The sequence below is a fragment of the Diorhabda sublineata genome, chromosome 11 (genome assembly GCF_026230105.1).
Source record: "Diorhabda sublineata isolate icDioSubl1.1 chromosome 11, icDioSubl1.1, whole genome shotgun sequence".
In the NCBI taxonomy this organism is placed as follows: Eukaryota; Metazoa; Arthropoda; class Insecta; order Coleoptera; family Chrysomelidae; genus Diorhabda; species Diorhabda sublineata.
Window position 1 is genome coordinate 2896967 of NC_079484.1, and position 12493 is coordinate 2909459.

At 31.0% G+C, this 12493-nt stretch overlaps 2 protein-coding genes across 3 annotated transcripts in view; both read right to left on the minus strand.

Annotated features, from left to right (window-relative positions):
- Positions 1–198: 198 nt before the first annotated feature.
- On the minus strand, positions 199–4675 carry LOC130450285 (poly [ADP-ribose] polymerase tankyrase-1-like). The gene is made up of 2 exons (XM_056788610.1): positions 4484–4675; positions 199–1999 (listed from the first exon to the last, which is right to left on the minus strand). The coding sequence occupies exon 2, from the start codon at positions 1977–1979 to the stop codon at positions 420–422; it is 1560 nt and encodes a 519-aa protein (XP_056644588.1). The 5' UTR covers positions 1980–1999; positions 4484–4675; the 3' UTR covers positions 199–419.
- A 528-nt stretch (positions 4676–5203) lies between these two features.
- LOC130450286 (receptor-type guanylate cyclase gcy-8) overlaps positions 5204–12493 on the minus strand; it is a 40925-nt gene continuing 33635 nt past the window's right edge. The window contains exons 12-15 of one of the 2 annotated variants that reach the window (XM_056788612.1): positions 8508–8726; positions 7632–7723; positions 6791–6877; positions 5204–5370 (exon numbers count right to left, since the gene is read on the minus strand). In XM_056788612.1, the coding sequence (XP_056644590.1) occupies positions 5308–5370; positions 6791–6877; positions 7632–7723; positions 8508–8726 (461 nt within the window). In that variant the 3' untranslated portion in view covers positions 5204–5307. The remainder of the gene's footprint in view (positions 5371–6790; positions 6878–7631; positions 7724–8507; positions 8727–12493) is intronic. The other variant, XM_056788611.1, reaches the window with a different exon arrangement.

A 12493-nucleotide genomic window follows, 5' to 3' on the forward strand; every position in this document is an offset into this window, starting at 1 on the left:
TAATATCCATTTTCAAACAAGAAAGTTTAAATAAAAAAGTAATTTATATATAAATCAAATCTTTAATTAACGTAAAAACATTCATCGCATATATAATAGAAAATAATTATTAAACTGAAAAACTATAAACAGGTCCTATTTTATTATGTTTTCAATTATTGACGTTGTTTCTTCACTTTAAAAAAATAACATTGCTTTGCTTTTAAACTTTTTATTGGTAACTATTCAACATTTTTAACAAATAACTACATAGATAAACGACGGAACACTAATTTTTCAAACAATTGTTCTGTGAATTAATAAACTTGTCAACATCGAAAAATCACTTGACATGACAGCCATCTTGTACAAAATCGAGAGTTCATTTAGCACACATACTTTCATATGATATTGTTCGTTTTGTTATGACGTTTGTGTATTTATATTTGAAACGCACATTTTATATCTAATTTTACAAGATGAGCCATATCTTCTGTAGTAAGATAATCGATTATTTGCATTACAATCTCGAGCGGTAGCTTATTTTTTATTTTTTCGGTAATTATAGAATGGGCGCATTTCGCTATAATATTTCTCGTCTTACCCCTAGATACACCGACCCTTATTAATCTATTAATATTCTCAAATATCGAAGGTATTTTGATATGAGCTTGTAAATTACTATATATTATAGATAATTCTTCGTTTTTTATATATTTCTCCAACTGTTTATCGAAAAGTAAAGCTTTTAACAGTTGGTATTGCGAAATTGTAGTGTTACCAATATAAATTTTATCCAATATTTCCATTTCCTGTTTACAGTCGTACCAAAACTGTTCCAGCTCTTTCAAAAACGGGATTCTTTCGGGGAAATAGACGGGCGCGTGTCGATTTCGCAAAACGAGAAATTTAATAATAATCTCAGTAGCCGCCCGAAACTTTTGTTGTTGAACTTGGGGAAGAGTGTCATCGAAATTTTTCGATATTAAATTTATCAAGCGACATTCTCCGTTAGATTTTACTTCGAAATTTGCGCAATTTTGTATCAGAATATTGATACTACTGGGATTACCGCTAAGCGCCGCGAAATCCAAAGCACTATAATTTTTTGTTTTAGTCGTACATCTCAAATCGGCACCACGATCTATTAATAACAGAACCAATCGAGGATGATTGTTTCTAGTCGCGGCGTGTAACATCGTATATCCGTTTCTAGTCGCGAAATTGATATCGAATCCTTTGTTTAGGAAATATTCGACGATTTCTACATGACCGTATTGCGTCGCTAGATGTAGTGGACTGTAGGTACATTTTCCGCTGGTATTACACCCCGCGCCGGCTTCGTACAAACATTTCACAATGTCGAATCGACCGTGTATTGAAGCGAAATCTAACGGCGTTAATCGCGAATAGTTTTTTTTGACGATGTTAGCGCCGTGAGCGATAAGTACCTGCGTTATCGTTGTCATACCGAGTATAACGGCGAAATGTAGGGCGGTATTTCCATGATTATCAGTGATGCTTATATCGGCGTTACGCTGTAAAAGAAATTTCACAGCTTCGGTTTTTCCGGCGAAAATCGCTCTATGTAAGGGGGTGTATTTGGATCCGTCGAAAAGATCGACGTCCACCCCTAATTCCAGTATGTATTCCAATATTTCTAATTTGCCGTATCGCGCGGCTAAATGGATACAATGACTCAAACAAGCTGTATTTACGTGCAAGTTAACTTTGTATTCTAGCAGTAATTTGAATATAGGCAACGATCCTATTTTTACCGCCAAGTGAATTGGGTAAAATTTTTCTATCAAAATGCTAGTTTTGGCCCCGTTATCTAACAGTAAACGAACTATTTTCAAATTTTTTTTAACTATTGCTAAAGATACGGGAGTATGACCCCATTTATTTTTCTCATTTATGTCTACGTAGTTCAACAATAACTCGACCGAGTCGTCGTCATTTTCGACTATGGCTTTGTGTAGTGGGAAATCCTCCAACATTTTTCTTCAATTAGATATATCTGTAAATAAACGAATCAGTTTTAAAAACTCGAGTAATGAGCTCGACCTTGAAAGTTTCGCCCATCAACATTTAATTTCTTGTTGATATTCCATGTCGTTTTCAAAAGTAGCTTGCAAACTGGTGTCACTACAATTGCCAACCACCCAAATTTCCTTACGGACTTTGACATTGAAACCAAATTTCTAACCCAACAACCTCAAACGAGGAACGCACCAGTTCATTAACGAAGTCATTCAGTCGTCTCGCCGAGGTGGAATGAACTACACTCGTATGATATTAGAAATCAACCAACGCGGTTCTCATGCGTGAATCAGGCAAAGATTCTACTAAGCCTGAATGTTACTGCTCTATATCGGTCATCAGCGTAAAGTCTTTGAACGTATGATCAAAGACACAATTCGAAACTTCTCTACCGAGGAAATATTTCCAGATTCGAACACTCCAACCACAATACTATTACCAATCTTCAAACTAACAAAACGCCGCCGCTATCTTCATGGATGCTCAGATGGTTTTAGATCAGCTCTGGCGCGTCGGACTCGTTAGGAAGCTTCGGACTATCCGACTGCCATATCTGATGAAAAAATTGATAAATTCATATATCACTGATTGCTCCATTAGTATCAAAGTCGTTTATTTCTTATCTGAACTATTTACTCCCCTTACTGGTGCTCAATACTAGCCTCCCTTCATTTATAGGTATGATACTACCCCATGAAAAAACGTTCAATTTTATGTTACTTTCGCTCTAGACATCTCAAAGTCGAATTCCACAATCTCCTGAATCAGATAAGTGTAGGACGAGCAGTCCATTCTCAGGTAGTGCCAATAAAAGTACCGTTTATGTCGATATTGCATAACACCAATTCTGAGTCGTGTAAATGACTTCTAGATACGTGATTTGTACCATCTAATCAAACTATTTCTTCACCAAAACACCTTGAACACTACTAGGGGGCCCCTTTTCTTAAATCGCAAGAGGAAACTTCCCTATGTCTCCCTTCGGTAGCTAGGAACGGCCTACGAAAACTTTCTTCTTGCGAACCGGTAAAATGGCCGACGACAGGGAATAATACAGACGCAGCTACCCGAAAAACCGGTTGGACAACTCTATCATACTAAATCCACCACAAGTCCATCCATGCAGACGAATATTTCCTATATCAGGGCCAAACCTAATATATTCCTCACCCCACATGAATAATTTGCCCATTTAAATCACAAACAACCCATTTTATCTAATTAATTGATTGAAAAGTGGCAAAATATCTGAAAAGACAAACGTCGAAACGATCTTGCACGACAATGTACGATTCCGATATTAATTTGATCGTTTTCAATGATGGTGAAAGAATCGAGGAGCTTTTATACTTCGAAAATGGGTTTTAGAGTTTTTTACGAGAATTGAAAACCATTTAAATTGTTTTAGAGGAATCGAAAATTATTTCTAATCGTTTCGAAAAAATACTGGCGATAATAACGTGTCACTAGATGGCGCTGAATACTACACTAAACGTGTTTTTAGTGATTTTGGTAGGATGTTCTTAATTTCCGTTATTCCCTGAACGGTTACAACAAAAAGTTGTGTTTAAGAATCGGTCTAAAAGTGACGAAAATTGAAGTAACCCTTTTAAACATCAAGGAATGTATTGGAGTCAGAAGAAGACAACTAAAAGGAGGTGGAGCGGTTTTCAAAACGAGACACATAGTATCAAAAACTATTGAAAGTTTGTGTCTACAGACGTCAGGTCTAACTTCTCAGCCTCACGAGAATAAATTGATTTTTGGAAAATTGAACGCAACCTAACTGGTTGACGTTAGTCTTGATAGATGTTTAGCCATTTTTCTTTTGATAATGAGAATAGGAAGAAAGGAATACATCTAACAGTACTATCTAAGTTAATAGCAACTAATCAATATAAGTTTTTCACTTAGAGGTTATGTTTTTGACGTCAGTTAGTGTCCTTATAGTACCAGTTACATATTTTTTTATTAGAATAATTTTTCCTGTGCTTCTTATCATGTTTTTTTGTATTTTTGAAACTGGATTATAATTTTGTAAGTTGTGCAAGTAATATTTTATGAAACTAAACTTAAAAATTATAAAAAATAAGCCAAAGAAGCAATAATTTCAATCTAAAGAGATTTTCAATTTTACATAACTTAAAAAGAGCAAAATTACCACAAATATAATAAAATATCAACTGATATACTAATATAAGAGCTTTTATTTAATATTTTTCTATCAAAAACTATCCAAAAACAGAATATAAAGAAAGCAATTAGTATATCCAGTAACATAACCTATAAATTTGAAATTTTCCAACATTAATTGAATACTTTTTATTAGTTCTGTATCATTGGGGTTAATACTATAGAAACGAACTGTAAAAATAAGTATTAGTTGTAATAATTAGTTACTAGAACAATAAATACTAAATACTATTGTATATCTACAAAAAAATATATTATAAGTACATACCTAGGTATTAAGAAGTATCTAAACTCACTGTATTTCAAACTTGTTTTATGTTTATTTAAATTCAATTAGATAATTTCAAAGTAATTAGTCCTCGGATTACAAAAGACTTTGCTGCACTGAATATTATGTCAGTAGATTTTTGAAATAACAATTTAATCAACGCAAGCTGTGCTAATGCATCAAACTGTCATCATCAGTGCTACACCTTTGAGTAACAAAATGTTCATTCGTGAGCAGTGCTACCAACGAATTTGGTAGCTTACCTTAAACATATTATACAGTGTGGAACAGTTGTTTGGATTGAAAAATGTTATTATAGTGGCTAGTGTCTCTACGAAGTAAGTTTCTTGGAAACTGCGAAGGGTATAAAAATTTTTTAACACGACCACTGACACTAAACATTTTAAAATTGCGACTAGGGACTAGGCATTGGGGATGCATAACATTTAGAAGCACAACCACTGCTAAATGTGATATAGTGTGAAACAGTTTTATGGATTGAAAAATGCTATTCCACATTTTTATTAAATTTCATTTTAAAACAGTGTTTTTGCAATGTATATGTATAGAAAAAAATGTACTTTCGATGGAATTACAATATGAAAATGGATGAGATTATTTTATGACAAATTATTTACTTTTCTTTTATATTTATAATGGTGATGATATAATGCCATTTGAGTGGTTTTTTAGAAAGAAATGATAATATAAAAAACTAAATGAACCACTTTCTGCCGTTTATTTATTATTATAAACTACAATAATATTGAAATATTACCACTAACATTAAACGCTATAAATGTTTAATTAACTTTATGAAGATCTTAAAAATAACTCTCATTTCTCAGTCTCTTGATGAAAACGGGCTCTAAATCCTCATCTTCCTCCTGAAAATTAAATAATAATAATTAAGTTTAATGTTATAATAATAATAATAAATAATATTGGTTTCTATAACTGCATTTATGGAGAAAATTATTCGCTGGCGCCACCTTGACTAATCGGTAGTAACTTAAGTACAGGAATCTTTTGATATATTTCTATATGAAGTATATATTGATTTGTTCTAAAAGTATTTTAAAAAATCCTTATTACAAATAAGACTTGTAAACATCTAAATGAACAATAACATAGAAAAGGATGGTATTTTTTAGGACAAAGTTATTTTTTTTAGCGCCACCTATTATCTAGAAGAAGAAGTAACTAACTACCAATCTATCCAAGCCAACTCATTAAAAAGAAAGTTATTTAAGGGTAGATAGTTTAAATTTTTTTATTTTATAAATTATGATGTATTAAAATTATTTCAATCCATATTATGTATAAGATAATACTGTTTAATTTCTAAAAAACTGATATCGAATATTTTCTAGATCGAAAATTAGTACCAATAATAGGATTGGTTGATTTCCGGTTTGGCTGTTGTAACTTTTATTAATTAAATGCGATATTTTCTTAATATTTTACAATTTTTTGCTTAAATTGGGGCTACAGTGAAAAATTCAAGAATAGTTTATTCAATTTTTATTTACGATTCGAATGACTACAGGAATGATGACGTCACACACCGCCATTGTTTGTACAGGTCAGGGATCACAACTACGTTGATGAGATCGCGTATATATGTTTCGTTATTTGTGATTGAGTATTTTCTTTGATAAATTATGCAAAAAATACCTTCTTATACAACAGTAAACTAATTAAACACGTTAAAGGAACACGAAAGAATATGATTGCCGTGACGTCACGCCCCGGTTGTCTATTAGTAGCTGTCTCTTGTTGTTAAGCTGAAAGTATCCGTTTCCTAATTAGGTTAGGTTATTTTAATTTGCCGGTAACTCGTGAAAATGATATTTTTCTATGTAATGCGACGTTTTTATAAACAAATATCAATTTCGTGTGACTCATAGATCAAAATTCTATCATAATAGTTAATATATATCGAATTATTGGTTAAACTGGAAGTATTAATTTCGATAATAAATGCCGTGACTTTGAAAACGTCAAATTATCATGTTTTTATTATGTCTCTAAGCCGGAAGTATTTCCCGAAATTATATTTTAATTTATTAGTAGTATTTTTAACAAGCAAAAACGATGAATAATTTCACTGGTCAAATTTCCTTTTATTTCTCTTATTGAAGCATTTTTTCGAAAACTTACACTGATATTTCGAATCAAACCGTGAGATGGCGCCACATATAGAGTTCAATAGATAAATAAATAAAAATTATAGTTGTTGGTAGAATAATTTAGGGAGAAAACAACGAAATGATAACAAGAATTGAAATAATATAAAGTATTTACCAAAAACGACGGTGCTTCCATCTCTAATGTACGATTAGGACCTCCCTCTTTACAAGTTAGCCAGTAAGTATCCATTAGACCTTTTCCCTATAAGAAAATATTTTTTCAAATTCATTTACAAGTTAATTTTGCAAAAATTAAATTTTGTAGTAATACATATATTTCGAATCGGTTAAATAAGCATTTCAACTCTTACAGGTCTTCCAAATTGAAATTACCTACTATAGAAATGAACATAACCTATTAGCGAGTCTTTTGACATCTCAGTGCATAAATAAATTTCTACGGACTGACTATTGTTCCGAGCAAGTTCGCGTAGTCCGGCCCTGTCCAGCTACAATGGAATTTCGAAATTTGGTGAAGGCGCATATGGCGGGATTCGTTTGATGTTTGAGTGTAAACAATTTTTTATAATAAGCGGTTTATTTACATTGCTTTTTTTTGAATAATTTCCAGGAAGGTCTTTTTAATTAATTGGTTTTGCTTCTTTTTGTTCTAAATCTAGAAAATTCTTTTGGGATAGAAAGTTTTTAATGAATAGTAGTGAAAAAAAAACGAATTAGTGAAAGTAATCGCGGAAATTGTTTAAGCGATATTTATAAGTAAATTATTATAAGTTAAGTGTATTGTGTAGTGTGTAAATGAATTAAGAACATAAGAGACAGTGAATATATACGAATAACGTCATTTGCAGGAAAATTTTGAAAAAATATGCTCACAATATCCAGATCTCAAATGCTAAATGACATTTTTAACCCTTTATATCACTTTTGACATGAAAATATGTGTATTTGTGATATAAAAAGAATATTAGTTCTAGAAAAGGAAATAATATAATTACTTTAACGTCCACCAGACCTCTGTGTTCGGTTTTATATCCTCCAATCAGATCCAACGCCTTTTTCATTTCTAAACTAATGTGAATTTTCGATGCTGGAAAGTAGGTAATTCAATTAATATAAAATTAACAATAATTTAATAAAATTCAATTCAAGGAGTATCTGCAAAAGTTCAAGACTTGAAGTTAAAAAATTGTAAATCAAATTGATATATAATCTAATAAACTAAACATGAAATTAGACAGTTGTTGTATCTGATTAATTTCATCTATAGTTTATTAGATTATGAAAAAATTGAAAAGAAAAACGTGAAATATTGCACAATACAAGTGGAAAATAGAAAAATAAGATAAAATACAAGGTTTGTCCAAAAAGTACAGTGTTTATCTTCATATCTACGCGTCAAAACTTCCGAGCAGCGACCCCTATGGAGAATGGGAATCACCCATAGGTCTTCATGAACGCATTTATATGCAGTGTCTTTTCTCATTCGACATATACTGTCATTATAACATTGTACAATGATATTTAATAAAGCAACAAGTCGTACATTTCAAACAATCGCAATTACACTGTCTGACGCGCGTTTCGATAACGAAGTTACCATCTTCAGAGACTAAAGGTTTCTGAAATTCCAACTTGGCGTCGTACAGCTTCGTCAGTTCCCGTACAGTCTCGACGTAGTTTCTCGCAATTTTTAACATTTTCCTAGATTTAAAGTGTCGTCGAAATGACATCGGCTTCATGTCAAACAGACAGTTGAATTTAATGTACTGAAGGTGATTGGAAACAATGCTGTAAACTTCTTCAAACTACTTTGGATTTATTACTTTGAAAATAAATAAATATGTCAAAGTAGGCGTATTTGAAATACGTACCTTCTCCGGTCGATTCCATTCTGGAAGCTGTATTTACAGTATCTCCAAAAAGACAGTATCTAGGCATTTTGGAACCGACAATTCCAGCAACTACAGGTCCCGTATGAGCTCCTGATCTAATCTGAAGTCTTTCTGATTTGCGATGCGGAATTTTGAATTGGCTCGAGCCCGCCAATAAATCCAATGCCATACTTGCAATTTCGGTTATATGTTTACTACCTAAAAATTATTATCAAATCTTTTATCAGTTTTATAACAGCTTACACTCGATTTTTCTAAATTTAGGTAACGATAAATAAAAATAAACATTTAGAATAAATGAAGTTTAGAAGTTTTTTCGAGAACTGTTAAGATACTATTGGGTACTTTGGGACATTTTCTTAGAGTTATTTTTTCTTCTAAATGGATGGAACTTTGTATATTTTGAAGGATGGAAATATCATTCAAATCATCATCATTTCAAAGGAGTTTAGTTCAGGTCAGAGCATTGGGAGTGATTATGAGAAGCTGAACCAGGATTTCCGAAGGGTTTAGTTTAAGTTAGAGCATTTCTGTTCGATTTTGAGAAATTGAACTATATTTATAAAGTGTCTAGTTTGGGTTTGAACATTTATGAAGATTTCAAAAGGATTTGGTTCAAGTTAGAGCATTTAATATGAGTTTGAGAAAGAGAATAATGATTTACAAGGATCTAGTTTAAGTTAGAGCATTTCTATTTGGTTTTGAGAAATTGAACTTTATTTCAAAAGTGTCTAGTTTGGGTTTGAACATTTATGAAGATTTCAAAAGGATTTGGTTCAAGTTAGAGCATTTAATATGAGTTTGAGAAAGAGAATAATGATTTACAAGGATCTAGTTTAAGTTAGAGCATTTCTATTTGGTTTTGAGAAATTGAACTTTATTTCAAAAGTGTCTAGTTTGGGTTTGAACATTTATGAAGATTTCAAAAGGATTTGGTTCAAGTTAGAGCATTTAATATGAGTTTGAGAAAGAGAATAATGATTTACAAGGATCTAGTTTAGGTTAGAGCATTTCTATTTGGTTTTGAGAAATTGAACTTTATTTCAAAAGTGTCTAGTTTGGGTTTGAACATTTATGAAGATTTCAAAATGATTTGGTTCAAGTTAGAGCAATTAGAATGAGTTTGAGAAAGAGAATAATGATTTACAAGGATCTAGTTTAGGTTAGAGCATTTCTATTTGATTTTGAGAATTTGAACTTTATTTCAAAAGGGTCTAGTTTGGGTTCGAACATTTATGAAGATTTCAAAAGGATTTGGTTCAAGTTAGAGCATTTAATATGAGTTTGAGAAAGAGAATAATGATTTACAAGGATCTAGTTTAGGTTAGAGCATTTCTATTTGATTTTGAGAATTTGAACTTTATTTCAAAAGGGTCTAGTTTGGGTTTGAACATTTATGAAGATTTTAAAAGGATTTGGTTCAAGTTAGAGCATTTAATATGAGTTTGAGAAAGAGAATAATGATTTACAAGGATCTAGTTTAGGTTAGAGCATTTCTATTTGATTTTGAGAATTTGAACTTTATTTCAAAAGGGTCTAGTTTGGGTTTGAACATTTATGAAGATTTCAAAAGGATTTGGTTCAAGTTAGAGCATTTAGAATGAGTTTGAGAAAGAGAATAATGATTTACAAGGATCTAGTTTAGGTTAGAGCATTTCTATTTGATTTTGAGAATTTGAACTTTATTTCAAAAGGGTCTAGTTTGGGTTTGAACATTTATGAAGATTTCAAAAGGATTTGGTTCAAGTTAGAGCATTTAGAATGAGTTTGAGAAAGAGAATAATGATTTGCAAGGATCTAGTTTAGGTTAGAGCATTTCTGTTCGATTTTGAGAAATTGAACTTTATTTCAAAAGTGTCTAGTTTGGGTTTGAACATTTATGAAGATTTCAAAAGGATTTGGTTCAAGTTAGAGCATTTAATATGAGTTTGAGAAAGAGAATAATGATTTACAAGGATCTAGTTTAGATTAGAGCATTTCTATTTGATTTTGAGAAATTGAACTTTATTTCAAAAGTGTCTAGTTTGGGTTTGAACTTTTACGAAGATTTCAAAAGGATTTGGTTCAAGTTAGAGCATTTAGAATGAGTTTGAGAAAGAGAATAATGATTTACAAGGATCTAGTTTAAGTTAGAGCATTTCTATTTGGTTTTGAGAAATTGAACTTTATTTCAAAAGTGTCTAGTTTGGGTTTGAACATTTATGAAGATTTCAAAAGGATTTGGTTCAAGTTAGAGCATTTAATATGAGTTTGAGAAAGAGAATAATGATTTACAAGGATCTAGTTTAGGTTAGAGCATTTCTATTTGATTTTGAGAAATTGAACTTTATTTCAAAAGTGTCTAGTTTGGGTTTGAACTTTTATGAAGATTTCAAAAGGATTTGGTTCAAGTTAGAGCATTTAGAATGAGTTTGAGAAAGAGAATAATGATTTACAAGGATCTAGTTCAAATTAGAGCATTTCTGTTCGATTTTGAGAATTTGAACTTTATTTCAAAAGGGTCTAGTTTGGGTTTGAACATTTATGAAGATTTCAAAAGGATTTGGTTCAAGTTACAGCATTTAATATGAGTTTGAGAAAGAGAATAATGATTTACAAGGATCTAGTTTAGATTAGAGCATTTCTATTTGATTTTGAGAAATTGAACTTTATTTCAAAAGTGTCTAGTTTGGGTTTGAACTTTTATGAAGATTTCAAAAGGATTTGGTTCAAGTTAGAGCATTTAATATGAGTTTGAGAAAGAGAATAATGATTTACAAGGATCTAGTTTAGATTAGAGCATTTCTATTTGATTTTGAGAAATTGAACTTTATTTCAAAAGTGTCTAGTTTGGGTTTGAACTTTTACGAAGATTTCAAAAGGATTTGGTTCAAGTTAGAGCATTTAGAATGAGTTTGAGAAAGAGAATAATGATTTACAAGGATCTAGTTTAAGTTAGAGCATTTCTATTTGGTTTTGAGAAATTGAACTTTATTTCAAAAGTGTCTAGTTTGGGTTTGAACATTTATGAAGATTTCAAAAGGATTTGGTTCAAGTTAGAGCATTTAATATGAGTTTGAGAAAGAGAATAATGATTTACAAGGATCTAGTTTAGATTAGAGCATTTCTATTTGATTTTGAGAAATTGAACTTTATTTCAAAAGTGTCTAGTTTGGGTTTGAACATTTATGAAGATTTCAAAAGGATTTGGTTCAAGTTACAGCATTTAATATGAGTTTGAGAAAGAGAATAATGATTTACAAGGATCTAGTTTAGATTAGAGCATTTCTATTTGATTTTGAGAAATTGAACTTTATTTCAAAAGTGTCTAGTTTGGGTTTGAACATTTATGAAGATTTCAAAAGGATTTGGTTCAAGTTAGAGCATTTAATATGAGTTTGAGAAAGAGAATAATGATTTACAAGGATCTAGTTTAGATTAGAGCATTTCTATTTGATTTTGAGAAATTGAACTTTATTTCAAAAGTGTCTAGTTTGGGTTTGAACTTTTACGAAGATTTCAAAAGGATTTGGTTCAAGTTAGAGCATTTAGAATGAGTTTGAGAAAGAGAATAATGATTTACAAGGATCTAGTTTAAGTTAGAGCATTTCTATTTGGTTTTGAGAAATTGAACTTTATTTCAAAAGTGTCTAGTTTGGGTTTGAACATTTATGAAGATTTCAAAAGGATTTGGTTCAAGTTAGAGCATTTAATATGAGTTTGAGAAAGAGAATAATGATTTACAAGGATCTAGTTTAGGTTAGAGCATTTCTATTTGATTTTGAGAAATTGAACTTTATTTCAAAAGTGTCTAGTTTGGGTTTGAACTTTTATGAAGATTTCAAAAGGATTTGGTTCAAGTTAGAGCATTTAGAATGAGTTTGAGAAAGAGAATAATGATTTACAAGGATCTAGTTCAAATTAGAGCATTTCTGTTCGATTTTGAGAATTTGAACTTTATTTCAAAAGGGTCTAGTTTGGGTTTG

What these genes read in the sequence shown, in the direction of transcription:
- LOC130450285 (XM_056788610.1), bottom strand. Translation starts at nt 1,979, where the DNA reads ATGTTGGAGGATTTCCCACTACACAAAGCCATAGTCGAAAATGACGAC.